Source organism: Pelmatolapia mariae, linkage group LG3_W (assembly GCF_036321145.2).
Source record: "Pelmatolapia mariae isolate MD_Pm_ZW linkage group LG3_W, Pm_UMD_F_2, whole genome shotgun sequence".
Taxonomy (NCBI): Eukaryota; Metazoa; Chordata; class Actinopteri; order Cichliformes; family Cichlidae; genus Pelmatolapia; species Pelmatolapia mariae.
In genome coordinates, this window is record NC_086229.1 from 16,249,209 (window position 1) to 16,275,060 (window position 25,852).

At 40.4% G+C, this 25,852-nt stretch overlaps 2 protein-coding genes across 5 annotated transcripts in view; both read left to right on the forward strand.

Moving 5' to 3' along the window:
- The window catches only part of LOC135932628 (uncharacterized), a 305,408-nt gene that overhangs the window by 239,598 nt on the left and 39,958 nt on the right, over positions 1–25,852 (forward strand). The gene's annotated exons all lie outside the window — the stretch shown is intronic.
- LOC134624265 (nuclear factor 7, brain-like) lies at positions 3,410–7,409 on the forward strand. 4 transcript variants are annotated; one of them, XM_063469226.1, is made up of 5 exons: positions 3,410–3,545; positions 3,637–3,707; positions 4,518–5,184; positions 5,623–5,759; positions 5,861–7,409. In XM_063469226.1, the coding sequence occupies exon 5, from the start codon at positions 5,878–5,880 to the stop codon at positions 7,261–7,263; it is 1,386 nt and encodes a 461-aa protein (XP_063325296.1). In that variant the 5' UTR covers positions 3,410–3,545; positions 3,637–3,707; positions 4,518–5,184; positions 5,623–5,759; positions 5,861–5,877; the 3' UTR covers positions 7,264–7,409. The 4 variants fall into 4 exon arrangements, with proteins under 4 accessions (XP_063325296.1, XP_063325295.1, XP_063325298.1 ...); XM_063469225.1 differs by having other exon boundaries at positions 4,518–4,694; XM_063469228.1 differs by having other exon boundaries at positions 4,518–4,694; positions 5,628–5,759.

Here is a 25,852-nt window from a genome sequence, read left to right on the forward strand (position 1 = left end):
AGATGGAGGCTCTGAGCAGAGAGATAGCAGCTCTTTCAGACACAGTCAGAGCCACAGAGGAGGACCTGAGAGCTGAAGACGTCTCATTCCTGCACAACTATAAGGCTGCAGTGGAAAGAGTCCAGCGCTGCCCCCTGCTGGATGATCCACAGCTGCCCTCAGGAGCTCTGATAGACCAGGCCAAACACCTGGGCAACCTGACCTTCAACATCTGGAAGAACATGAAGTACATGGTCTCCTACACTCCTCTCATTCTGGACCGAAACACTGCTCATCCAGACCTCATCCTGTCTGAAGATCTGACCAGTGTGAGAGGAGGAGAGAGGCAGCAGCTTCCTGATAATCCAGAGAGAACTAATTGGTTTTACTCTGTCCTGGGCTCTGAGGGCTTTAACTCAGGTACTCACAGCTGGGATGTTGATGTTGGAGACAATAAATATTGGGACCTGGGTGTGTTAGCAGAGTCTGTGCAGAGGAAGGGAGAGTTATGGTCTAGATTATGGAGAATAGAGTTATTTGAAGGTAAATACTCAGCATGTTCACCATCAGCTCCTGTCACTGCTCTCTCAGTAAAGAAGAAGCTCCAGAGGATCAGAGTGAATCTGAACTGGAACAGAAGAAAGCTGTCGTTCTCTGATCCTGATACTAACACACACATACACACCTTCAGAAATACTTTTACTGAGAAGATGTTTCCATACATTCGTACTCGTGAAGAAGTGAAAGTGTTGCCATTGACAGTGTCGGTGTCAGTAGAGTAGATGAGTTGAGGATGATGATATTTCTAATGTTGTTTCCTGTCAGTGAATTCTCCATGTACTTCTACTCTCACTGACAAAATGTAATGATACACCCAGTCTAAAAGAAAGTTCAGATTTGAATGTATTTAAGAATGATTTAGAAAGTGAAAACTCAGCACATGGTTAGAAACAGCTTGAGTTGTTACTCAGAGAGTGAATACAAACCTCAGACTAACAAATTAAAACTGGTTATTGTAAAGGAATGGAACTCCTGCCACAAAAATATATAACAGGCATATGTAGTAGACAACAAGAATTTAATGAAACTTCATATCTGGTAGTAAGCATAAAGTAATTTCAAAATTGTTGATATATAATAAAAGTGTTTGGTGGACCTATTTTCAACCCTTTGTAACACATTTGGCTTGAACAGAAAGCAATCAGAATGATTTAATTTAATTTAATTCCAATTCAGTTTTTTTATCATTTGGAAGAAAAGCAAATTTTATTATAAATGTAAATATTAAATTTGAGGTTATATGGATATGAACAGACAAATTACTCTATTTGTATTGTAAGTTGGTATTTTTAAGTGGTCAGTAACTTTAAAGTATTTTTTACCGAAAAAGGGACATACTGTTGTGAAGGTAATTTTAAGAAGTGATTTCATGATATTTTTGTCAATCTTACATTATAAATAAACATCAGTTTTGATTATTCACTGTTGCACTTTACAAAAAAAAGGAATTACAGGAAAAAAATTATTCTTTTTGTAATTTTATGTGGAAAAATAATCAGTATGAAACATTACAGGTATAGACATATGTGACTTTATAATAATGTAATCAAAACAGTCTGTTTTTTGTTACCAATAATTAAATTGTTAATTTTATGTGTTTATTGTGTTGTGTTATGTTGTGTTGGATGGTATACATGCATGCATCTGAGAGACAGAGTATATAAATCTATCAACATGCACTGATCATTTAGGAGGTGAACAAAGGCCATCTTGGAGGGATGTGTTTGATGTGTCTTTGAAGAGGCCTTCAAGCAGGGGCGGATCTAGAGAAATTTCTTAGGGTGGCATGAGGGTGGCAAAGAAATCAAATGGGGTGGCAAATCAAAGCCTTTTTTTTCAAACACATATGCAGGTGGTTACATGTGGTTAAAATGATTCAAATGCAGTAAGTATACATGTTTTCCACATAAATATAGTCTATAACTTTTTAATTATATAATTATTTTCTGTAGCCCACATAATTAAACACTTAAGTTACATAAAACATGTGAGTTTTGATCTTATGTAGTGTATAGCCTGTATAATAAATAAATATGAGCCCAATAAGTATAAAATCCAGAAAGCTACTCAACATGGGGCGGTTCATTTACAAGCACAAGTCTAACTTGAGTTTCACTGTTTCTTGTTAGAAAAAAAAAGTTAAATTGTTACATGCTTAAATTACACGAAATGTCAGAAATCTGCACTGTCATGAACACCAATTTAAACCTAATTTTTCAAGATTTGTTGGATTAACCCTCCAAAATATAACTGGTCATTTTTGACTCCTTTTGATTTTACGTTTTTATTTCACCTTGAGATTGTTTCATTTTATTTTTTCCCCTTGCCTTGTTTGGTATCATTCTTTTCAGCTCAACCTCACATGTCTGAATTCAGTTGTTTTTTCATTGACATACTGCATTAGTATTACTGATCTGAAATCACACAAAAAACTTAAAATCCTAGTAGTAGTTTTTTTTTTTAACTGTACCCCCCCCCCCCCCCGCAGACATGCTGAGTAAATTATTTTTATAACTTGAAATGCAAATATAAATTGTACATTTTGTAAACATATACAAGTATTTATCTAAAAATGCAGCCAATACACCTTTTTTTAAAATTTTATTTTATACAACCATTTAAAAATATTACTAAAACTAAAATGAAAGAACAATCAGGTGTCGCAATAGATGCCTCACAACTTATGTGTGCAACAAACTAACTACACAAAACAACAGGTAAAACATTTGATGTTCATTGTTTCTGTTCTTACTGTCCCTGGTAATGAAAGTGAAACGAGATCAATATATTTATTTAAACAAAAAAGGGACACAGATTTATATATTTGTTCTGGTTAAACAAGGGTTAAGTTTTCTCAGAGGGTTGATGAGCTCTGATGGGAGCCTATTGTTTTACTCCACTCCTCGTGTGTCAGCCAATCGGTGAAGCTCTATGCAGCTCTTGTCCCGCCTTAGTATTAGCTCCCAAGTTTTCAGTGTCTTGCTTCTGCAGCCGAACAGAGCAGGCGGACCAAAGCCAGCTCATGTAGGAATCAGTGGAAATGAAAAGGTAGATAGGTTGGCAAAAGGTGCATTGATTAAAAATAGGACTGAGATGGAAATTAAAAGTAGCGGATATGAAGCAAAGTAGACAGTAGAGCATGTAATACTGCGGTGCAAGGGTTATGATGTGGAGAGGAAAGTTCTGCAGAATAGATTGAAGGAGCGGGGGATTGGGGAATTTAATCTGAAGAGTGTGTTGGAGGGTAGTAGGGCACAGGTGAGGGAACTGGTGGGGTGTCTGAAGGATATAGTTGTTTATGAAAGAGTGTGGGTGTTTTGTTTTTGTTTGTTTGTTTTTATTTGTTTTTGTTTGGTTTTGCATTGTTTTTTGGATACAAATTGTAAACTCACTGTCTGACCCATACTCCGGAACAGTAGGAGGCGGTAATGCTCCTTTACGTTGGTTGCCAACCGCCGATAAACACAAAGGAGAAGGAGAAGAGGCGGACTAAAACTTTGTTATCGGTAAGCTGGAGAAATTAATCTCTAACGAGTTAAAGAATACCATCTAAACTGATATTTTTCACAAAGTATGGTTTTGCACTTGTTGTCGTAGAGGGCAGAGCGAAACCGGAAGGTTTACTGAGCTGTGGCTTCACGTAGACGCTGAGCATAAGCTCGAAGGCGGTAAGCTAAATGTGGCTAATCAGACACGTGATGTGCGGAGTGTGCGTACAGTTGTTGGATGTCTCTGAAACGCACTGCTGTTATGTTAGTTAGATCATTAACCAAGTCATTAACATGTGAAAAGCTGTAAATGATTAAAGCAGCTAAAAATAACTTTATGAGAGATAATTGTAAGCAGACTTTATCCTGCTTCCTGTTTAATTTTTTGATGTCAATCTGTTGTTTTACAATACTCAGTATTGAATACTTGGAGGTAATTTTTAGTGTATTTCCACTTGTACTAGTAGGCCTATGGTAAAAGCGGGATTAAGCACGTCTATTTCAATACTCCTATTTGTAGACTGAGTCGTTGTGTATACGTGTTATTGAAATTGATTGTTTGCACTTTGTTCAGTTCTGATAAGCATTTGCATATTATTCCATTTCTTAAAAGTGGTAATATACTTATTTATTTGTGATTAGATATATATGTAAAGTGAGTTTATTTTGATGGATGTTATTAATGTTTAAAATGAAAGTGAATTATATGGTGACTATAATTCCTGAATGGTTGAAGCCTTGTAGATAATCTTTAATGTTACTGCTGGTTACAAATAAGTATTGAACCTTGATACTGTGAATTTTTGGATATTGATACTTTAAATTTTGAAACTTGATATTTTAATGTTGTACAACATGACTGAAGTGATGATGATTGAATTTATGATAGCTGATCTGAATAGTAGTTACTGCACTGTGACACTACTTTAGTTTAATTTGTGAGAGTTATTGTTAAAGTGGACGTGACACATATTTGACCATTGTTTATAGGTCAGGTTTTTTTATATGGGACGAATCCAAAGACCAGGTCAGCGATTCCAGAACTGAGAGCGTTCCAGTGTTCACTGGATGGCGAGCCAACCCAAGATCCTTGGAGACAACATACATACACACGCACACTCATTTGCACATTGATGGACTACAATCCTCTACTGTACAAGTAGTACGGTAGGACTGACAATCACACACACTCTTAACATTGGATGAACTCTAATGCAATACACCTGTTTGTCATGGGCCCCACCGGTACCCTTTGGTCTTAAAAGGACTAATTCTTTTGCTTGTGCACAATTTTATTTTATTCTAATTTTTTTTTTTTGCTATTTTGGGGGAATTTTTCTATATTTGAAGTTCTGTTAAACCTGTTGTAATACTGTGTGGTTACAAAATTCTTTTAAAAGGCTTAACATCACTAAAGTACTTTTAAGCCACACAAGTGTGTTTGTCTGGTTTCTGTGTCATTCATATACCAGAGCTCTAAGAGTCGTTCTTAATCTTCTGGTACTAGCCCAAATTACTCATTACCTTGGTAATTATCCATTGGTACTTTATATAACTCCACGTAAGTGCTACATTACACTAACTGTTAGTAGTTCAACGATCCAGTGAAGATCCACCACTCTGGTTAGTAGTGGCTTCCTTAAAGCATAAGGAACAGGTAAGTGATCATCAGCTGGTGCATAGAGTAAAAAAAAAAATAAAGTTGGGAAAACAATAATATCTTAGAGAAAAGAAACGGTTTTTCGTGTTTTAAACTTTGTTCTGTTATTGAAAGGATTCACAGCATCATGATTAATTATTTCTGATTAAATTAGCTAAAAAGAAAATCATCAAGGTTCCTAAAGGCTGAACGAAGGCTTGAGATACAAAGAGAGTCCACCTTTGTGTTTTCATGCGTGACATATCCCACTAGAACAAACTTATAGTTGTGCCTGTGGCTGCTGTGGAATATACACTACACCACTGAAGGACACTCTGTGTTCTTAGCTTAAAAGTTTACATGTTTTGACCTGTTTTACAGCAGACAAACAGCTACGCTCTGGAATGAAACACACGTGGGTCTAGTTGAATGAGTCTCTACCCTGTTGTTCCACAGTAAAGAGAGACGCACAGACGATCAGACTGAGTTCAGAGCAAACTAGCAGCTTCCTCTGAGTGAGTCCAGCTACAGGAGAGAAAAGTGGAAAACTCCAACACTGCTGCTTCAAGCTGCTGACGCTCCACACACTGAATGTGAGTTTGAGCAAAAACACAACACAAAGGAAGTTTCAGTGAAGGTAGTAGAGGAGGGAGGGGAGACAGGACTGACTGTACTTCCTGTCTGCTGTTTTCAGCTTCACTCACAGACTCAATGGCTTCCAGATCAGAGGAGGATCTCTGCTGTCCGGTCTGTCAGGAGGTCTTCAGAGATCCTGTTATTCTGTCATGTAGCCACAGCTTCTGTAAAGACTGTCTGAAGAGATGGTGGAGAGAGAGACCAACACACGAGTGTCCAGTTTGTAAGAGAAGATCTTCCAAGGATCCACCTCCTAACCTGGCTTTAAAGAACCTGTGTGAGTTGTTACAGGAGAGATATCCGAGAGCTTCAGAGGCTCTCTGCAGTCTGCACTCTGAGGAACTCAAACTCTTCTGTCTGGACCATCAGCAGCCAGTGTGTGTCGTCTGCAGAGACTCAGAAAAACACACCAATCACAGATTTAGACCCATCGATGAAGCTGCACAACAACACAAGAAGGAACTTCAGGAAACTCTGGAGCACTTAAAGAAGAAGTTAAAGGTTTGTGAAGAAGTTCAAGTGAAGTTTGATCAAACAGCAGAACACGTTAAGGTCCAGGCCCGACACACAGAGAGGCAGATTAAGGAGCAGTTTAAGAAGCTTCACCAGTTTCTAGCAGAGGAAGAGGAGGCCAGGCTGGCTGCCCTGAGGGAGGAAGAGGAGCAGAAGAGTGGGATGATGAAGGAGAAGATGGAGGCTCTGAGCAGAGAGATAGCAGCTCTTTCAGACACAGTCAGAGCCACAGAGGAGGAGCTGAGAGCTGAAGACGTCTCATTCCTGCACAACTACAAGGCTGCAGTGGAAAGAGTCCAGCGCTGCCCCCTGCTGGATGATCCACAGCTGCCCTCAGGAGCTCTGATAGACCAGGCCAAACACCTGGGCAACCTGACCTTCAACATCTGGAAGAACATGAAGGACATGGTCTCCTACACTCCTCTCATTCTGGACCCAAACACTGCTCATCCAAACCTCATCCTGTCTGAAGATCTGACCAGTGTGAGACGAGGAGGAGAGAGGCAGCAGCTTCCCGATAATCCAGAGAGGATTGATTTGTTCTATTCTGTCCTGGGCTCTGAGGGCTTTAACTCAGGGACTCACAGCTGGGATGTTGATGTTGGAGACAGTACATGGTGGAGACTGGGTGTGTTAGCAGAGTCTGTGCAGAGGAAGGGAGACATAGAGTCTGGTTTATGGAGATTAGGCTTCAGTTCAGATAAATATTCAGCACATTCACCATCTGCTCCAGAAACTGATCTTGTAATACAGAAGACGTTCCAGAGGATCAGAGTGAATCTGGACTGGAACAGAGGAAAGCTGTCGTTCTCTGATCCTGATACTAACACACACATACACACCTTCACACACACCTTTACTGAGAAGATGTTTCCATATATTCACCCTATGGATGACATGAAGATATCACCAGTGAAGGTATCAGTGGAGCAGACCAATTCAGGATGATTATATTCTTAATGCTGTTTGCTCTCAGTAAACCTACTAAAATGTAGTTATACTGTAGTTTTATGTAATGAAAAAAATCATCAACGTTACTTTTTCAGTTAAATTAAGAGAAAGAAGGCAATTTCTACAATTTTACATTTCAGTGAAGTGCAACAGTTCATATAATATTTAACATGCAGTTCATATATACTACATGATATACTCTATGCTATACAACATTTAAAAGAACCAGACTATTTGTATCAGTCTACTATGAGATAATCTGCTTTTAAATTCCAGAAGAGCAGATGTAGCATTTAAATGTTGGGCCTTTAAACGGCCCACAAGATTCAGCATCTGTGTCATTCACCCTGGACTGGAGATACTTTTAAACATCTCCAGTTGTGTCTTTCTTTGTAAAGTACATTAACATACTTCACTTACCAGACAAACTCTAGTTCAAACAACACTGACAAACTGGTATTAGCACAGACATTTATAATGTGCTGTGAGTTGACTTTAGAAGCTAGATGCATGGAAACAAGATGAGAAAACTTGAAGCTCAGCACAGGATGTGGAATCAGGTCATGCTGTAACTCACACTGTGAACACGCACTCGAACTATCAAACTATACTTGAATGTAATTAAAAAACATATTCTGCATTTACTACTACATTGCATTACTACATTAATGAATGAATGAATGCCACATAGCTAATAGCATAAAAACTCAAGTGACAACTTATGTCAAACCTTCCTAGTGATGGGTAGATGAGGCCTCGTGAAGCGTTTCAACACATTTCACAAACTGTATCGATACTGTGTCGACAGTGTTGCTGTTTTGCTCCATACTGACACCTGCTGGAACTTAAATATCATTGAAGGCAACTTACTTGAGACTCACAACAGACAGTGATTCAATGACCTAGTCATACTTGTATACACTGTAAGGTATTATACTTTCCATGGAATCATTTTATATCTTTTACATTGCAAATATTGTAGACATATTTAAAATATGTTGTGAATGACATTAAGTAAAAATTTAAATGAAAGCATTGTCAATGTAATATTACCCATTTAAATGTAATTGACTCAGAGTTTATTAAAGATTTCTATTCAGAAAAATAAGTTTTTCCAATGTTTTTGCATTCAGTCTATTGTGGGTTTTTTTTTTTACACCATTTCCCCAGATTTGTAGAACTCACAGTTACATATGAAGCTGGGGTAGACAAAAATTGTAAAGCCAGGTGGAATGGGTTGGCAGTCCTTTATAATAAAATTCAGGACTGCCTGGTCCAGAACAATCTTCCTAGATGCTTGATTTCAAAATAATAAAATGCATATTAATAAAAAAAAGTGAGGATAAAGCTGTTCAGTGTCAATATAGGCTGACGTGTGTTCATTCTCACTGTGTTTGTCTCCTCATTTTCATGTTTGGCTCTATAATGCCTAAACACTGGGAAGGTGCTTTTGTTTGTGTAACAAAGCTCAACAGAACAGATGCAACATTTAGCCTGCATAAAATGAAATAAATAATTTACACTGCAGGTCACATTGCTGTTTTTCGTGTTCTGATAGATTGTTCTGAAACAAAGACAGACGAACTATTACCTTATTTGAAGTTAAAAGATCAAAATGATCCCACACAGCAGAAACATTTATTTTTCTTTCGGGCTCCATTTTGTTATGGAGAGATGTGTATTTTTTTTAATCTTTGCGAGAGTAGTTCTGTGTTTTTTGGTGGCGACTCATTACGTTAACAGATTCGGGTGCGGTACCTTTTAAACACAGTTTGGCGCGTTGACAATGAGCGATACAGCAGCTGTATCGATCACGTGACTTTTTCTTAAAGCGACGCATGTATGGGGTCAAAATGTGGTCATAAATATTTTGTACTTGTAAATCAGGATTTGTATGTGTAAAAAGAATTTGTGTGTGTGTAAAAAAAGATTTTTATGTGTAAAAAAGATTTGTGTGTGCGTAAAAAAAAAAGATTTGTGCGTGGACTTAGCCAAAAAAACAACCCCTGCAAGTTACAAGTACGAATTTTGACCCCATTTTTCTTCTTTTCATCTGATTGGTCAATGTCATGTCAATCACAAATGGAAAAATCCAATCAGAGAACAGATGGGTTTGGCTGTCGGAGGGGCACTTCTGATGTAAGTCGTGCTTATACACATTAAATGTTTGATACTGTAATTCTGTTTTAATGCATATTTTTTAATTGATGTAGTTGAGTAGTTATAATGAATTTATATATTTATATATTTATAATGAATAACATTTACGTGGTTCACTATCAATATGTAGGTGAATGATATATCACAGTGTAGTTACAGGAGTTGATAGACTAAGGAGCTTGGAAAGAAAAGCGTCTGGACTTCTTGAGTTGCTTGAAGACGTTTCACCTCTCATCCGAGAAGCTTCTTCAGTTCTAAGGATCAGTGGTGGAGAGTCCCAGATTTAAACCTAGTGGGAGTTTCCCCCCAAAGGGGGACAAAGGACCCCCTGATGATCCTCTACCTAATCACATGAGCCAAGGTGTGAAAGCGGGTGTGGGTCCTAATGAGCCAGAGTTTCGGGTGAGCTCATTGTGAAACCTGGCCCCACCCTATCATGTGATTTCCTGAGGTCAGATGGCCCAGGGTGTGAGTGGGTGTTAAGGCGTCTGGGAAGGGATCTCAAAACTGGATTATAGATGGCAGACAGTTGGTGTCGTAAACCCCCGCCTCTGGTCAAAGATGGTCGCTCACAGTGGACGTAAATGGCTTCTTTCACTCCTCTTTCAAACCATCTGTCCTCTCTGTCCAAAATGTGAACGTTGGCATCCTCGAAAGAGTGACCTTTATCCTTTAGATGCAGATGAACTGCTGAGTCTTGTCCTGTGGAGGTGGCTCTTCTATGTTGTGCCATGCGCTTGTGAAGTGGCTGTTTGGTCTCTCCAATGTAGAGGTCTGGGCATTCCTCGCTGCACTGTACCGCATACACCACATTGTTCAGTTTGTGTTTAGGAGTTTTGTCCTTAGGGTGAACCAGTTTCTGTCTGAGTGTGTTGCTGGGTCTGAAGTACACTGGGATGTCGTGCTTGGAGAAAACTCTCCTGAGTTTCTCTGATACACCGGCTACATAGGGGATGACAATGTTGTTGCGTCTGTCCTTCTTATCCTCCCTCGCTGGTGTCTGATCTTCTTTTCTGTGCATCTTTGCTGACTTTATAAACGCCCAATTAGGATAACCGCATGTTTTAAGAGCTTCCTTTACATGTGTGTGTTCCTTCTTTTTCCCTTCAGGCTTAGAGGGAACATGTTCTGCTCGGTGGTGTAGGGTCCTGATTAGTCCAAGTTTATTTTCCAGAGGGTGATGGGAGTCAAAGAGGAGGTACTGGTCCGTGTGTGTGGGCTTCCGGTAAACTTCAATGTTGAGGTTGCCATTCTCTTCAATGTGCATGGCGCAGTCCAGGAAAGGCAAGCAGTTGTCCTTTGTGTCTTCCCTGGTGAACTTGATGTTTTTATCCACGGCGTTAATGTGCGCAGTGAAGGATTCCACTTCTTGTCTTTTGATTTTGACCCAGGTGTCGTCTACATATCTGTACCAGTGGCTGGGTACTCTCCCTTTAAAAGAGCCAAGAGCCTTTCTTTCCACTTCCTCCATGTAAAGGTTGTCTACAATAGGTGACACGGGGGAGCCCATGGCACAGCCATGTTTCTGTCTGTAGAAACCCTCGTTGTATTTGAAATATGTAGTGGTGAGGCAGAGGTCTAACAGTGTGCAAATCTGATCGGGTGTGAAGTTGGTCCTGTCTTCCAAGGAGCTGTCTTCTTGTAGTCGTTTTCTGACAGTCTCCACAGCCTCCGTGGTGGGTATGCAAGTGAAGAGTGAGACTACATCAAAGGACACCATGGTTTCATCTGGGTCCAGGGTAAGTTTCTGGACCTTGTCTGTGAAGTCGGTGGAGTTCTTGATGTGATGTGGGGTGTTCCCCACAAGAGGTGCTAGGACGGTTGCAAGGTGTTTCGCGATGTTGTAAGTGGCTGAGTTTATGCTACTGACAATGGGTCTGAGTGGGACACCTTCCTTGTGGATCTTAGGAAGTCCGTAAATGCAGGGTATGGCATCCCCTGGGTAAAGGCGGTGATATGTGAGGCGGTCAATGACTTTGTCCCTTTCAAGGTCTTGAAGGCAAGCTATAACTTTCTTTTTGTAGCTGCTTGTGGGGTCTCGCTTTAAGGCTTCATAGGTATTGTTGTCACTGAGGAGAGTAGTGATCTTTGTGTGGTAATCCGTTGTGTTTAGGACCACGGTGCACGGACAACGGATTACCACCTTCTTTTTCCCTCTAAGCCTGAAGGGAAAAAGAAGGAACACACACATGTAAAGGAAGCTCTTAAAACATGCGGTTATCCTAATTGGGCGTTTAGGATAAAGGATAAAGTCAGCAAAGATGCACAGAAAAGAAGATCAGACACCAGCGAGGGAGGATAAGAAGGACAGACGCAACAACATTGTCATCCCCTATGTAGCTGGTGTATCAGAGAAACTCAGGAGAGTTTTCTCCAAGCACGACATCCCAGTGTACTTCAGACCCAGCAACACACTCAGACAGAAACTGGTTCACCCTAAGGACAAAACTCCTAAACACAAACTGAACAATGTGGTGTATGCGGTACAGTGCAGCGAGGAATGCCCAGACCTCTACATTGGAGAGACCAAACAGCCACTTCACAAGCGCATGGCACAACATAGAAGAGCCACCTCCACGGGACAAGACTCAGCTGTTCATCTGCATCTAAAGGATAAAGGTCACTCTTTCGAGGATGCCAACGTTCACATTTTGGACAGAGAGGACAGATGGTTTGAAAGAGGAGTGAAAGAAGCCATTTACGTCCACTGTGAGCGACCATCTTTGACCAGAGGCGGCGGTTTACGACACCAACTGTCTGCCATCTATAATCCAGTTTTGAGATCCCTTCCCAGACGCCTTAACACCCACTCACACCCTGGGCCATCTGACCTCAGGAAATCACATGATAGGGTGGGGCCAGGTTTCACAATGAGCTCACCCGAAACTCTGGCTCATTAGGACCCACACCCGCTTTCACACCTTGGCTCATGTGATTAGGTAGAGGATCACCAGGGGGTCCTTTGTCCCCCTTTGGGGGGAAACTCCCACTAGGTTTAAATCTGGGACTCTCCACCACTGATCCTTAGAACTGAAGAAGCTTCTCGGATGAGAGGTGAAACGTCTTCAAGCAACTCAAGAAGTCCAGACGCTTTTCTTTCCAAGCTCCTTAGTCTACGATGACCTGGATGACTGAGAACCTTCACAGACATACAGGAGTTGATGGTCCTTTTGCATCACCTGAATCTAATCTGTGAAGAATTTCCTCAGTAAAGGCTTAAAGGAGTTTTTAAAAGCAGCTTCAAACTAAAACTGTACCTCCTCGTCATCATTATACACCTTGACATCTGGACGTAGCGTTTTGTGGGAGAAACATTTCGTCACTCATCCAAGTGACTTCTTCAGTCTCAGCTGACTGCAGGTTTCCCCAGTCTTATAAACAGTACATTTGCATAATGACTGAAACCAGCCCACTGAAGGAACAATGGGCTGGGAGGCCAGTTCCTTCATCATTAATACACAAACTCTGATGACCATTGATCAGCAACCACTGATCAATGGCCATGAGTACCATTCACAGAGAGTTGGGGAATGGCTGCAATCACAGCATTGTAAGATGGCGAAAGATGTACCCTTAGGCGCCCTCCTCGATTCAGAGATGGTCTTTCCCTTTTCACATAAATGGCCTCCTTGACTCCGTGCTAAAACCAGCGTTCCTCCCCGTCCAGGATGTGTACAATGAAAGAGTGTCCAGGTAGGTAGAAATGTGTAAATAGACTGCACAAAACGCACAAAGAAATAAACAAAACAACAAAACACACCACCTGCAGCAGAAAAATATGAAGAAGCGCAGATACACAATTCAACAATTTTCTTGTGGTGTGTGAGAGAGGGTGAGCAAGTGCCACTGTATGTGTCTTCACACAACTTTGTTTACTAATTAACAGATTTGTTGTGTAAATATGGAAAGGAATCAAATGTTAGGCAATGTTTTTTAAAGTATAATTTCACTGATTGTATTTTATAGATTTTGTATCTTCCCTGTTCACATAAACAATAAATACCTGTAAAATTAAAGTTTAGCATAATTAAAAATACAGTTTATATCAAATACAATTTTGCATATATTTCATTTGTTTAATGAAATGATGTCCCACTGAGAATATCAAAATGTTTTTGTAAACATGAGTAAGAAATGAAAGGGTCAGTTTAGGAACCATTCTTGCTGAATAGTTTAAAAAGCAGGGAATGTCTAGTGTACATTATAAAAATATTATTATTTTTATAATTTATTAAGTAATTGATACATTAATATTCACTGAAAAATGAAATGAAAAAAATGATTAGAGGTGATTTCAACATCCACGTAGACAGTGGCGGTCCTAGCCTGTTTGGCGACTTGGGCGAACACTCCCTCTGGAAGCAGCCGGCCTCTCCCCTGTCAGCGGGTTGTGTGTGAGACTTTAAATCATCAAACTGTAAATTATAAATGTTAAATTATTATTGATCCCTTTACCTCTAGTCCTAAAGTGTATATTTATTTTCTTACTCTTCTTACATATATTGTTTGTTTACTTGCACTGCTGTAACTGGAGCCTCGTCGTCTCGTCTCTCTATATACTGGACTGTATGTAGCGGAGATGACAATAAAGTTTACTTTGACTTCAGCAGCAAGCGGGCGCACCGAGGGCTCTCGCGCTCACTTTTAGCGTATAGAATTTCGAAAAAAACATCGGTGCAAATTATAAGTCTGTATCATAATGTTTGGTAGTTTGCTTGTTTTTATTTTGTTTTGTTTTGCGAGTTGGTTATTAGGTGCTGCTCCAGCCAGCCAGAGAATCCCGCCGCCCTGCAGCAGGCGCACCTCGCAAACGGAGGGCGCCCTTACTCTCCGCAAATAGGCGATATCGATACCGATCGGCCTATGCCATTCCCAATATGCGCTGGCTGATGTCGGGACAGCATGAGTACGAGCCTTTTTTTTTTTGCCGATGCCCATGATGCCGCCCCCCACTATGATCCCGCCCCGGGCAACCGCCCGTATCAAAAACCGCTACTGCACGTAAAAGTGACAGCCTCAACATGGCATTTAACCTGTTAATAATAAACTGCTGGTTTCTCTCACAATGTAAAAGAATCCCCCTAACAATTTAACCACAGGCCGTTTCTCAGTAGGTGTACTTGTCTGTACTTGTGAAACACCAGTCACCTGCACTGCTTCACTTTAAAGTATGCTCAAAATGCTCTGATGTGTTCTTGTTCAGTTGTCATCCAGGGAAGGACCGATTTTATTTTGAAGTTGTTTTACTTTGCATGTTTGCTGTGTTTTACTGTGTTCCACTGCGGATTGTTTTTATTTATATTTTTCGTATTGCATGTTTTGGTTATATTTTGTGGAGTGTTTTATTTATATTGCATGTTTTATTGAATATATTAACTTCTCCTGGAGAGACTCCGCCCACTTCTAATCACAAATCAGATACACCTGGGAAGGCACAGAGGTGGATAAGAGAGCCTGCCAGACCACTGAGAAAGGTGCTCGAAGGGAGGCTTGAAAGGCAGGCAGCAGGAATGGCGAACTAGGAGTGGCAGGTGACGGCTGCAAGCGGCGGCCCAGCAAGCCCGGAGCGAGGATACGACGCCAGTGACCAGAGGAGCAGAGGGAGCGGTCCGGCTGTTGGAATAACTGGAGTTTTAATAGAATAAATTATATTTTAGCCATACAGTTTTTTAATTCGTGTGCATTCCCTTGGCTGCTCCACTGCTCTGTTCGTTTTGAGGAAGGTTTGTGCAAAAAATATCACCCCCCCCCCCCCCGTACACAGTCAAGCAAGCATTGGCCGTGACTTGTGTCCTTTGTCCAGCCAAGCATGCCAGAATGCCTTTCATCTGAAACTCAAAAAGCAGCAATTGCATATAACGGCAGCTAAAACTGTAAAGTAGGAAAAATTATTGTTTCTGTGACACAAAATCAATGTTTGTTTTTACATGCTCTTAAGCAAGAATGCAAATGTGCAAACTTCAAATATATATTTTGATTCATTAGGACATTAAGTAACAAAAACTGGTTCACCCGAAAGCCAAAACTCCAAAACACAAACTGAACAATGTAGTGTATGCTGTACAGTGTAGCGGACCTCTACATTGGAGAGACCAAACAGCCACTTCACAAGCGCATGGCACAACATAGAAGAGCCACCTCCACAGGACAAGACTCAGCAGTTCATCTGCATCTAAAGGAAAAAGGTCACTCTTTCGAGGATGCCAATGTTCACATTTTGAACGGAGAGGACAGATGGTTTGAAAGAGGAGTGAAAAAAGCCATTTACGTCCACTGTGAGCGACCATCTTTGAACAGAGGCGGTGGTTTACGACATCAACTGCCTGCCATCTATAATCCAGTTTTGAGATCCCTTCCCAGACGCCCTAACGCTCACTGACATGCTGGGCCATCTGACCTCACGAAATCACATGATAGGTTGGGGATAGGTTCACAATGAGCTCACCCGAAACCTTGACTGATTGTGATCCACACCTATTTTCACACCTTGGCTCATGTGATTAGAGGATCATCAGGGGGTCCTTTGTCCACTCTTTGGGGGGGAAACTCCCACTGGGTTTAAATCTGGGACTTTCCACCATTTTTTTTTTTTTTTTTTTTTTTGTGCGCCTGTCCCGTTTGGCTCTTTTGCCATCAGAATTATTGTCTAAAGGCAAAGAAAGATGCCCAACGGATTTACTTTACCAAACGGACCATCCCAGCCTTGCCGTAATGGTCTATTTCAGTCACCTTTTATTGTTTATTTTATTTTTCATTTGCTGAATACAGGATAGACTTTACTGGGGGAAAGAAAAGGGAGAAAGAAAGAGGGAAAGGAAAACAGCTGAGAAGAGGGACGGGGAAAAAGGGCAAAAAACAAAAACCAACAGAGTAAGCAGACAAAAAATACATATATCGATCGATCACCTGGATCACCTGTTGAGAAAGAAAAAAGAAAACAAGCAGAAGAAAACGAGGGTAAAATAATAAACAACATCACAATGATATATGGGAATATGGCAGTAAATATTAAATGTTAAACATTATTGTGCAGCACGTAAGATCGACAGCGCACAGTGTGCTTTGAGGTAGGAGCCAAAAAGGGTGTAGTTTGTGTGTGTGAGCACCTGTGTGTACACCTGTGAGCATGAGCGCGCTTGTTTTTTTAAAAGGTTCCTTCATGTAATGATCTGCTAGAGGGTGTGGGGGGCCACTGCCCCGTCCTCCAGGGCATGAAACAGGTATGGAGGAGATCAAAACTCCAGATATCCAGAGGCCCCCAGAACACAAGAGACCAGGGAAGACCAACAGAGGGGCAGCCGCGTCACTATCCCAGAAAGAGCTGAGGAGAGTCCCAGATGAGGCATCACTCAGCAGCCGCGGAGCAGAAGCCAGAGGGGGTTGCAGTGACGTGCCCATGAGCTCCGCCGGCAGCCAGCTGTCTCTGAGTGACCGAGCCCCAGGCCGAGGGCACCCCACCTCCGAAGTGGCCCGAACGAGCCCCAGGCTCCAGGCCCGGATAAGCAGCCGCCAAGGAGTGAGCCGGTGTGTACCTGGGCGCCCATCCCCAGACACAAAGAACCACCAACGCACCGATGTCTGAGGGCGTCTGCCACTGGCAGGGGAAGTGGTGGGGGGAGATAGGCCTCCAGACCTTGTAGAGCCTGAGATGTCCCCAGAGAGGTGGTGTCTGATACCCAACATGACATATAGACACAGACTAACAGGCACACACACACACTGTACACAATCACACTCCCCAAGCGTACTCTAAGAACCGGGTCTAGGTACCCTTGCCCCTGGAGGGGGAAACTGCACACAGACCCAGGTGGTGTTACCCTTTTCCCTGAGGTGGGGAGAAGCAGACCGCCCCGACTCCGCAGCGGTAGGGAGGCCCCACATACCAGACCCCAGTCGGAGGGCCAACTCCTCCTCCTTTCCACCATTTGACCCTAGAACTGAAGAAGCTTCTCTGATGAGAGGCAAAACGTCTTAAAGCAACCTAAAGAAGTCCCGGCACTTTTCTTTCCAAGCTCCTTAGACTAAAGTAACGAGCCTATTTTGAAAATGTAGAAAGTAAACATATTTGTTTAAAAATGTAGGGAGTAAAAGTACAGATATCCAGAGGTGGTCAGTAACGCGTTGCAAGTAACGTTACAAGTAATGCGTTACTGTAATCCGATTACTTTTTTTCAAGTAACAAGTAAAGTAAGGGACTCCTATTGCAAAAACAGTAATTAGATTACTGTTACTTTCCCGTAGGAACGCTGCGTTACTAAAACCGTGATTTTTTTGCGTGCAGATCAACAATGGATAATATATCGCAACCTGTTCTCACTCCCAAAGCGTAACATTTTACGCTAGGTGACAAATCGTCAACATATTACATTTTCGGGCACCCAACGCGTTCCTACGTGACGACATTGGAAAACTGCGGACACATGAGAACCGTTTGGACTCAATATACACATCTTCGCATTTTCCCTTAAAATCGCTGGGGAAAACACTATTTCACGTCATTAAAGTGCTGGTTAAGGTTACAAATAAGGTTATGCTTAGGCTTAGGGATAACATTAGGTTCAGGGCTGCAATACAGGGTTGGAACCCGCCATGTACCATAACAACGTGGAAGGTCGCGGGATGTGACAAAACATCGGGAGTGAGAACGGGCTCTATATCGAGTGCGGGAGAGAGTATGAGCGTGCAGCGTTTAAAGCGTGGAAGTACTGACCTTACTTTGAGTTTGATTCCATAAAAAGTGACAAAAACATTAGCATCCGTTGTGCGTGGGAAGTAAACTTCTTTTTACAGTGAAAGAAACCCCTAAATTTTCGAGCAAGCACCGGATTTTTCAACTGACCGCTGCGGCACACCTGCACCAGGGCAAACCTCCGCCTAACCCACTCCTGCGTTACAGGTGAAAATAGAGCAACAGGACCGCTGAGTCTTTGATTATATTTATTTTCTGCTGTGTTTTACTTTCATCTATTTGAAAGAGTGAGTGTAAACACAAAAACACATTTTATTTTATGTGCTGGAATGCGCAGAAAATAGGTTTAAATGTTAAATAAATTTCTTACAGTCAGAGAATGTTGCATATAATTACATTTTTGCTTGATGCATAAAGATAAAAGATTAAAGCTAATAAAACAAGTTTTAAAAAAGAGACGTTTCCATTTGAATACATTTTGTATGATAGATTATGCAGAAAAAGTAGAATTGGGCTGAAAGATCTATCGCTTTATCACCTATTCAGGTTGTAAATCGTGTTTTTAAAAAGTAACTAAGTAATTAATTACTTTTGAAAATAAGTAATCAGTAAAGTAACGGGATTACTTTTTGGGGGAGGTAATCAGTAATTAGTTGCTGATTACTTTTTTCAAGTACATCTTTGCAAGCAGAGATGGGTGTGGCTCGCCACTGTGTATGGGACTTAAAGCGATAACAAAGAATTTAGGTATGTGATTATCCATGGTACAGGGAGACAGGAGAAATCACTATGCATCAAGCCCAAGAGAGACAACCACTGTTGAATGTGTGTGACCTTCGAGCCCTCAGAAGGTACTGATTTCAAAACCGTCATTCTACTATGACTGCACTTCAGAAATTCATTGTAACACAGTCCACCAATAGATCAAGAAATACAGACTAAAGCTGTACCACGCAAAGAGGAAGCGAATATCAACTTTGTGCAGAAATGCCAATGCGTTTTCTCAGCTTATGATCATCTGACATGGAACGAGCCCCCCCCAAATCCAGATTGTTACCAAAGACAGATGCAAAAAGAAACCTTTGTGATAAATGGGCGTGCATCAGTGCCCATGGCATGGGAGATTTGTGAAGGCACCATTGATGCGAAGGCTTACACAGGAACCTTGGAGCGACATATGCTCCCATCAACACATTATCTTTTCCTAGCAACTCCATGTGTATTTCAGCAGGATAATGTCAGGCCTCATTATGCACAAATTACAACAGGCTGGCTTCACAGACATAAAGTCCCTGACTGGCCTGCTTGCAGTCCAGATCTGTCTCCCATCTGAAATGTTTTGCACATTGTGAAGAGGAAAATCAGACAATGGTGACCACACACTGACGCACAGCTCTAGTCTTACTTACAGCAGGAATAGACAAAAATTCCAATCGTAAAATTGCAACACTTTCTTCAGTTTCAAAAAGATTAACATGTGTAATTAAAAGAAAAGGGGATGTGACCCAATGCTAAACTTGCATGTCCCAACTGTGTTGCTTTCTTGCATTTGCGCAATCTCTTAAATGAGAATCTCCAAAAGTTGAATCTGTTCAACTTTTCTCACAGATTCTCACAGATTTCTCACAGATTCAACTTTTGGAGATTTACTTTCCTGGATGATTGAGAATGCATCAAGACGTCTTAAATGAGAAATATCTCTGAGCGATGCTGAAAAACCCCAACAAACTGGCAGCAGGCCGTGGACATACAAGAATACCCATGCCGGCCCACTGCCTCTCACTGAGTGCAGCAACCAGACTGAAACAGTCCAGTTCCTCTCTAGGAGACTGGTTCCAGAGCCCAAGCCATGCTTAGAGGTGGACACCTAATGCAACAGGTCAGGCTCCTTCCCCATCAGAGAGGTAACATTCCATCTCAATAGCCGGAGATGAATAAGATGAAGGTGAATAAAGCTCTGAATAAAGCTCTGATTCGTACATCGCCCAGGGCGGCAAACAGTGGCGGTCCTAGCCTGTTTGCCGCCCTGGGCGAACACTCCCACACATATTAAGGATTGTACATTAACATAAAACTGTTGTCGGAACCATACTGAATTTCACCCGAGAAACACACACACACACACACACATGAAGAGAGGGAGAGTGTGCATTGTATGCAAACGTCTACCAAACAGCCATAATTCATCATACAATGACTAATTAATATTAAAATCTGTAACATAATGTATTGTTTGGAGTTTAGTCTGTTACTGTTACTATTTTTTACCATTTCTTCTTGGAGCAACTGTAACCCACATAATTTCCTTAGGGATTAATAAAGTATTCTGATTCTGAATGTTTCAGGATGACCTGCCATTATCCAATGACACATCTGCTTACCTGTATCTTTTGCTCGTTTCTCCTCCTCTTCTTTTCTCTTTTTTTGTAAACTGAGCACCTGATGGCTTTGAACTTTTCTTGTCCATCTTCCATTGGTTTTAATTTTGCACTCCAGTATGAACACAAATCCACAAACTCGAGGATCACCACAAGATAACCTAATAGACCTACACCTTAGTTCACAGATGCACTTTGTCTAAGGTTTATTTCTGGGATTTCACCCAACCCAGGATTCAAATCATGAATACATGATGGGCTTGGATGTACAACATTATGAATGAAATGTGCTCTATTTGGAAGCAGCCGGCTCCTCCCCTTTCGACAGGTTGTGTGTGAGACTCTAAATCATCAAATAAATATACATTTTAAATTGTTATTGATCCCTTTACCCCTGGTCCTAAAGTGTATACTTGTTTTCTTACTCTTCTTATATTTATTGTTTGTTTACTTGCACTGTTGTAACTGGAGCCTCGTCGTCTCGTCTCTCTATATACTGGACTGTATGTAGCGGAGATGACAATAAAGTTTACTTTGACTTCAGCAGCGAGCAGGCGCACCGAGGGCTCTCACAATCACTTTATAGAATTTTGAAAAAACATTGGTGCAAATTATAAGTCTGTATCATAATGTCTGGTGTTTTCATGTTTGTTGCTTTGTTTTTATTTTGTTTTATTTTGCCAGTTGGTTATCAGATGCTGCTCCAGCCAGCCAGTGAATCCCCCGCCGCCCCGCCCTCTCCTCACTGTGCAGCAAGCAGCAGGCGCACCTCGCAAACGGAGGGCGCCCTTACTCCCAGCAAATGGGCGATAGAAACCCGATCGATGCCTATGCCGTTCCAGATATGCGCTGGCATGAGTACGAGCATTTTTTTTCCGATGCCCGTGATGCCGCCGCCCACCACGATGCCGCCCCGGGCAACCGCCCGTGTCGCCCGTATCAAAAACCGCTTCTGGCGCCAAAGCAGGAAACAGGAAAGACGCACAGACGATCAGACTGATTTCAGACCAAACTAGCAGCTTCCTCTGATTGAGTCCAGCTACAGGAGAGAAAAGTGGAAAACTCCAACACTGCTGCTTCAAGCTGCTGACGCTCCACACACTGAATGTGAGTTTGAAATTAAAACACAACACAAAGGAGGCTTTAGTAAAGGTAGTAAAGGGGGAGGGGAGCCAGGACTGACTGTATTTCCTGTCTGCTTTTTTCAGTTTCACTCACAGACTCAATGGCTTCCAGATCAGAGGAGGATCTCTGCTGTCAGGTAAGTCACGAGGTCTTCAGTATTCACTGTCATAGTCCTGGGTCAGTGACCCAGTGTTTTGAGTTTTTGTATCATTATTGAACTTTGATTTTGTCATTGTTTATTTTTTCTGGTCTTTTGGTTTCTGTTTCTGTGTTCCATGGTTGCTGATCATTCTGTGTTTTCTCTCCGTGTCTCCCTGCATTTCTGTTCTTGGTTTCAGGTTTGTTTTGTTTAGTTTTTTCCAGTTGAAGTTTTATCCTGGCCTTGATGTTTCTGCTTGTTCCCACTCATCTTACAAAATAAAGCTCACTCGCATCAAAAGTTGCATCCTATTCTCCTACTCCACACGTCTGCCACGCCAGATGTAACATTTCCATTGTTCTTTCATGTAGCTACACATTCTGTAAAGACTGCATTGAAGAGATGGTGGTGTCAGAGAAATGAGTACACATGTGAGACACTTGGCTTACAAGAACTGCTCACAAGTTAATATTAAATAAAGATAACTTGAGAAAATGAAAATTGCAGTTTTTAAATGAACATGTTTTGTAACCTGGATTTAAAAAAACAGCAAAGAGATGAACTAATTCATTGAATTTTGTTATTTTATTTTTAAAAACAAGTTCATGTAAAGTGATTAAAAACATGTTTATATTCTTTAAAATAAGTTATCTTTCTTTTGTTGTTAAATTGCTGGGGAAAACTAAACGGTACTTTCCTACGAGGAGATGATCTGTGAAGGTGGCACAGAGTCAGAGCATTGGTGTGTGGATGACATAGAGCAGCTGGAGAAGTTAGCTTGTTTACATATATTTCCAGCAAGTGAGTCTATACTTTTCGGAAAGATAAGTCGCAGTTTGTGCTGGTAAGCTTGTGGCAAGACACGGTTACGTTTCAGCGTAAGGCTACTGGACTGTTCATTTTGTTTCCTGCCGCTGGCGGAAATATTCAGTCTTTAAGTGATGACGTGATGTATCCTGCTTCCAAGCCCAAACTACTCTGTGTTTAATAAGCCTGTTGTTTTTTTAACATGTTTTAATGTTCTTGTTCTATTTAATCTCAACAAGCTCCTAAAAACAGTCAGTGGTCACTGTCAGCCTCTTTGTTTTTATTACCGCTAATAAGAATAAGAATAAGAATAACTTTATTTATCCCGAGAGAAATTCTTTTGTCATGTACATGCTCAAATCAGCAGGAGAGACAGAGGAACAGATAAATAAGATATACAATATATACAATAAGAATAGTACTATACAGTAATATACAGTAGTAGGATAGTGCAAGACATAGTATCAATAACTCTAATAGTAATATAGTAAAAGTAATAATAATAATAAAGTAATATAAATGACTGTATCCTGGAGAATAAATAACTTAACTATCAGTGCAGTGCTATATATATATTATATATATATATATAAGTATATATATATATATATATAATATGTATATATATACTTATATATATATATATATATAATATGTATATGTATATATATATATATATATATATATATATATATATATATATATATATATATATATAAGTATATATATACATATTATATATATATATATATACTTATATATATATATATAAGTATATATATATATATATAATATATATATATATACTTATATATATATATATAAGTATATATATATATATATAATATGTATATATATACTTATATATATATATAAGTATATATATATATATATATATATATATATATATATATATATATATATATATATATATGAGATAACTTATATTGTTTGATCTATTTACAGCATCCTGCCATGCGATTGCATTTTGTGATTCCATAACCATCGGGAACCCTCATGTTAACTTTTATTGAGTGGAAAAGAATCCTCTGTTCATTAGCGTTCATCCTCCAGCTTTACTGTTTATATTATGCTAACATAACTGTGTCACTAGCGAACACGTAGCACATCATTGTATACCAGTTAGCCAAACTTCAGTAACCCTACAAATGTCATTGCTGTTGATAATGATAATGATAACAGAGCTGCATGCCTTAATATGTTTTAGAAATCCCTCAGTCTGAACAAGGTATTTTATGTTTGGATTGAAACTAGAAATCTAAGTCTCTGCTAACTTCTAACTTTGTTAAATTTAATAAAATTTTTTATGGATGCCTGGATGTTAAACTTAATTGTTGCACCTAATAGAGCAGCAACACTGATCATTTCATTAAAGCTGAAAGAACAGTTTTTCAACTCTCAGTAATGGTGCAGTGATCATTCGACTTTGGGACCTGCAGCAGAGTTTGGGCCCAGACATGGTTAATGACGTCAGACTTACAGACTGGATTGAATTAGATTGAGGCTAACCCAGCCGTTCACTTGGACTACTATGGCATGTAGACTGCCGTTTCCCTAATTTTGTGGAACTTAAAGCTGCAGAGGATCATTACCGGATGGCATAACGACAGACGGACTCTAGATAGTCACTCTGGTCCTTTCTCAATTCTTAAATACACGAGTCCTGTTGGAACACCAGCGTACTTGATGATGTCACAGGTCAAGAGTTTTTACTGCCGTCCCCTCTTAATTTAACCGTGATCAATATGTTATGAAGCTTAAGTTTAATCGCAGCCAAACCGATTTACTCAGGAACAAATGAAACACTGAAATAAACCAAACATTAAGATTTAGAAGTGATCTAAGTGACTTGTGTATCATGTTTAACCTCAGTAGCAAAATCTCTTCAGTAATAAATAGTAGTGTACATGTACAGGTGACATGTTAGAACATTTTTATTTTTATTTTAGTGGACACTCAAAAATACCAACAGACAGCTGCTGGGGTTTGGAAGAGAACTGAACAAATATTTAAAATATAATCTGATCTCTACTTATTACCATGCTGTTTTTGTTTACTCAGCTACATTCTCACCTGAAAATAACTTAAAAGTTTATTTTGTGACCCAGAAAGAGTAATATTTAAAAGGTTTTAATTGAGCTCCTCGGCCCTTGCCGCTTTTGAGTTTTGGAAGAAATACATTCTGGGTTATTTAGCTGTACCAAGTCCACACAAGTCACCATCAATGCATGCTCGATAAAATGGGCAGAGCCAGATCTCAGATCTCAGAGCCAGATCAGAACCACATCTGGTGAGTTCGCGTTCTTGGCTTGATGCGTACTTTGAATTGGAGACAACTTGTTGCTTGGAGTAATCTGGTGGGAGTTGGACATTTTACAAGGTACTGAGTTCATTTATTTCTTTGCTTTTTGAGTGAAGAACTTAGGGTTTGGAGATCTCATTGGGTTGCTACATTCTAGGGTATCAAACAGGCCTGCAACATAGGGTGTATTTGATCTGGCTTTAGGTTTAGTTTTGGGGCAGTAATTATTTCTATAAGTGGCGGTTTAGGACTTCTGGAGAGATGTCTTTACAACAATCACTCTAATAGAATATTATGTTCAACAGTATCGAGCGCTGGACTGAGGTCTTGCAGGACAAGCACAGAGATGAGTCCATTGTCTGAGGCCAGAAGAAGATTATATATTATGAGTAATTTTTTCTCAAATCGTAAAAATCTCTTTTGTGAAGTTCAGGACATCATTACCCTAACCCTAACACTCCTTGGGGGGAAACTCCCACTGGGTTTAAATCTGGGACTCTCTACCATTTGACCCTAGAACTGAAGAAGGTTCTCGGATGAGAGGTGAAATGTCTTCAAGCAACCTAAAGAAGTCCTGAGTCTTTTCTTTCGAAGCTCCTTAGACTGCTCAAAAGCATGTTAGCCAGTCGAGTTGAATGGTGCTGTTGTGAATGTTATTGTTAAGCCAAGTTTCCACAAAGACGAAGAGCCACAACACTCCCTCACTGATCTCAAAGTGGACCGAAGTAAGTCTGTTGTCCAGTGAGCACATGTTGGACAATACAATGATTGGAATAGCAAATTTGTGCGGAATAGCGGTTAGTCTACTCCGCACTTACCCTTCTTCTGTCTCCTCTTGCACCACCATGTTTCCACTGTGGGTGAGATCTAGTTGTGGGGGTCGTTGATGGTAGTCCAAGTGAATGATAGAGGATCACAAATAAGACTGTTTTTGTTTGTTTTTTAGTTTTGCAGCTACGGTGGAT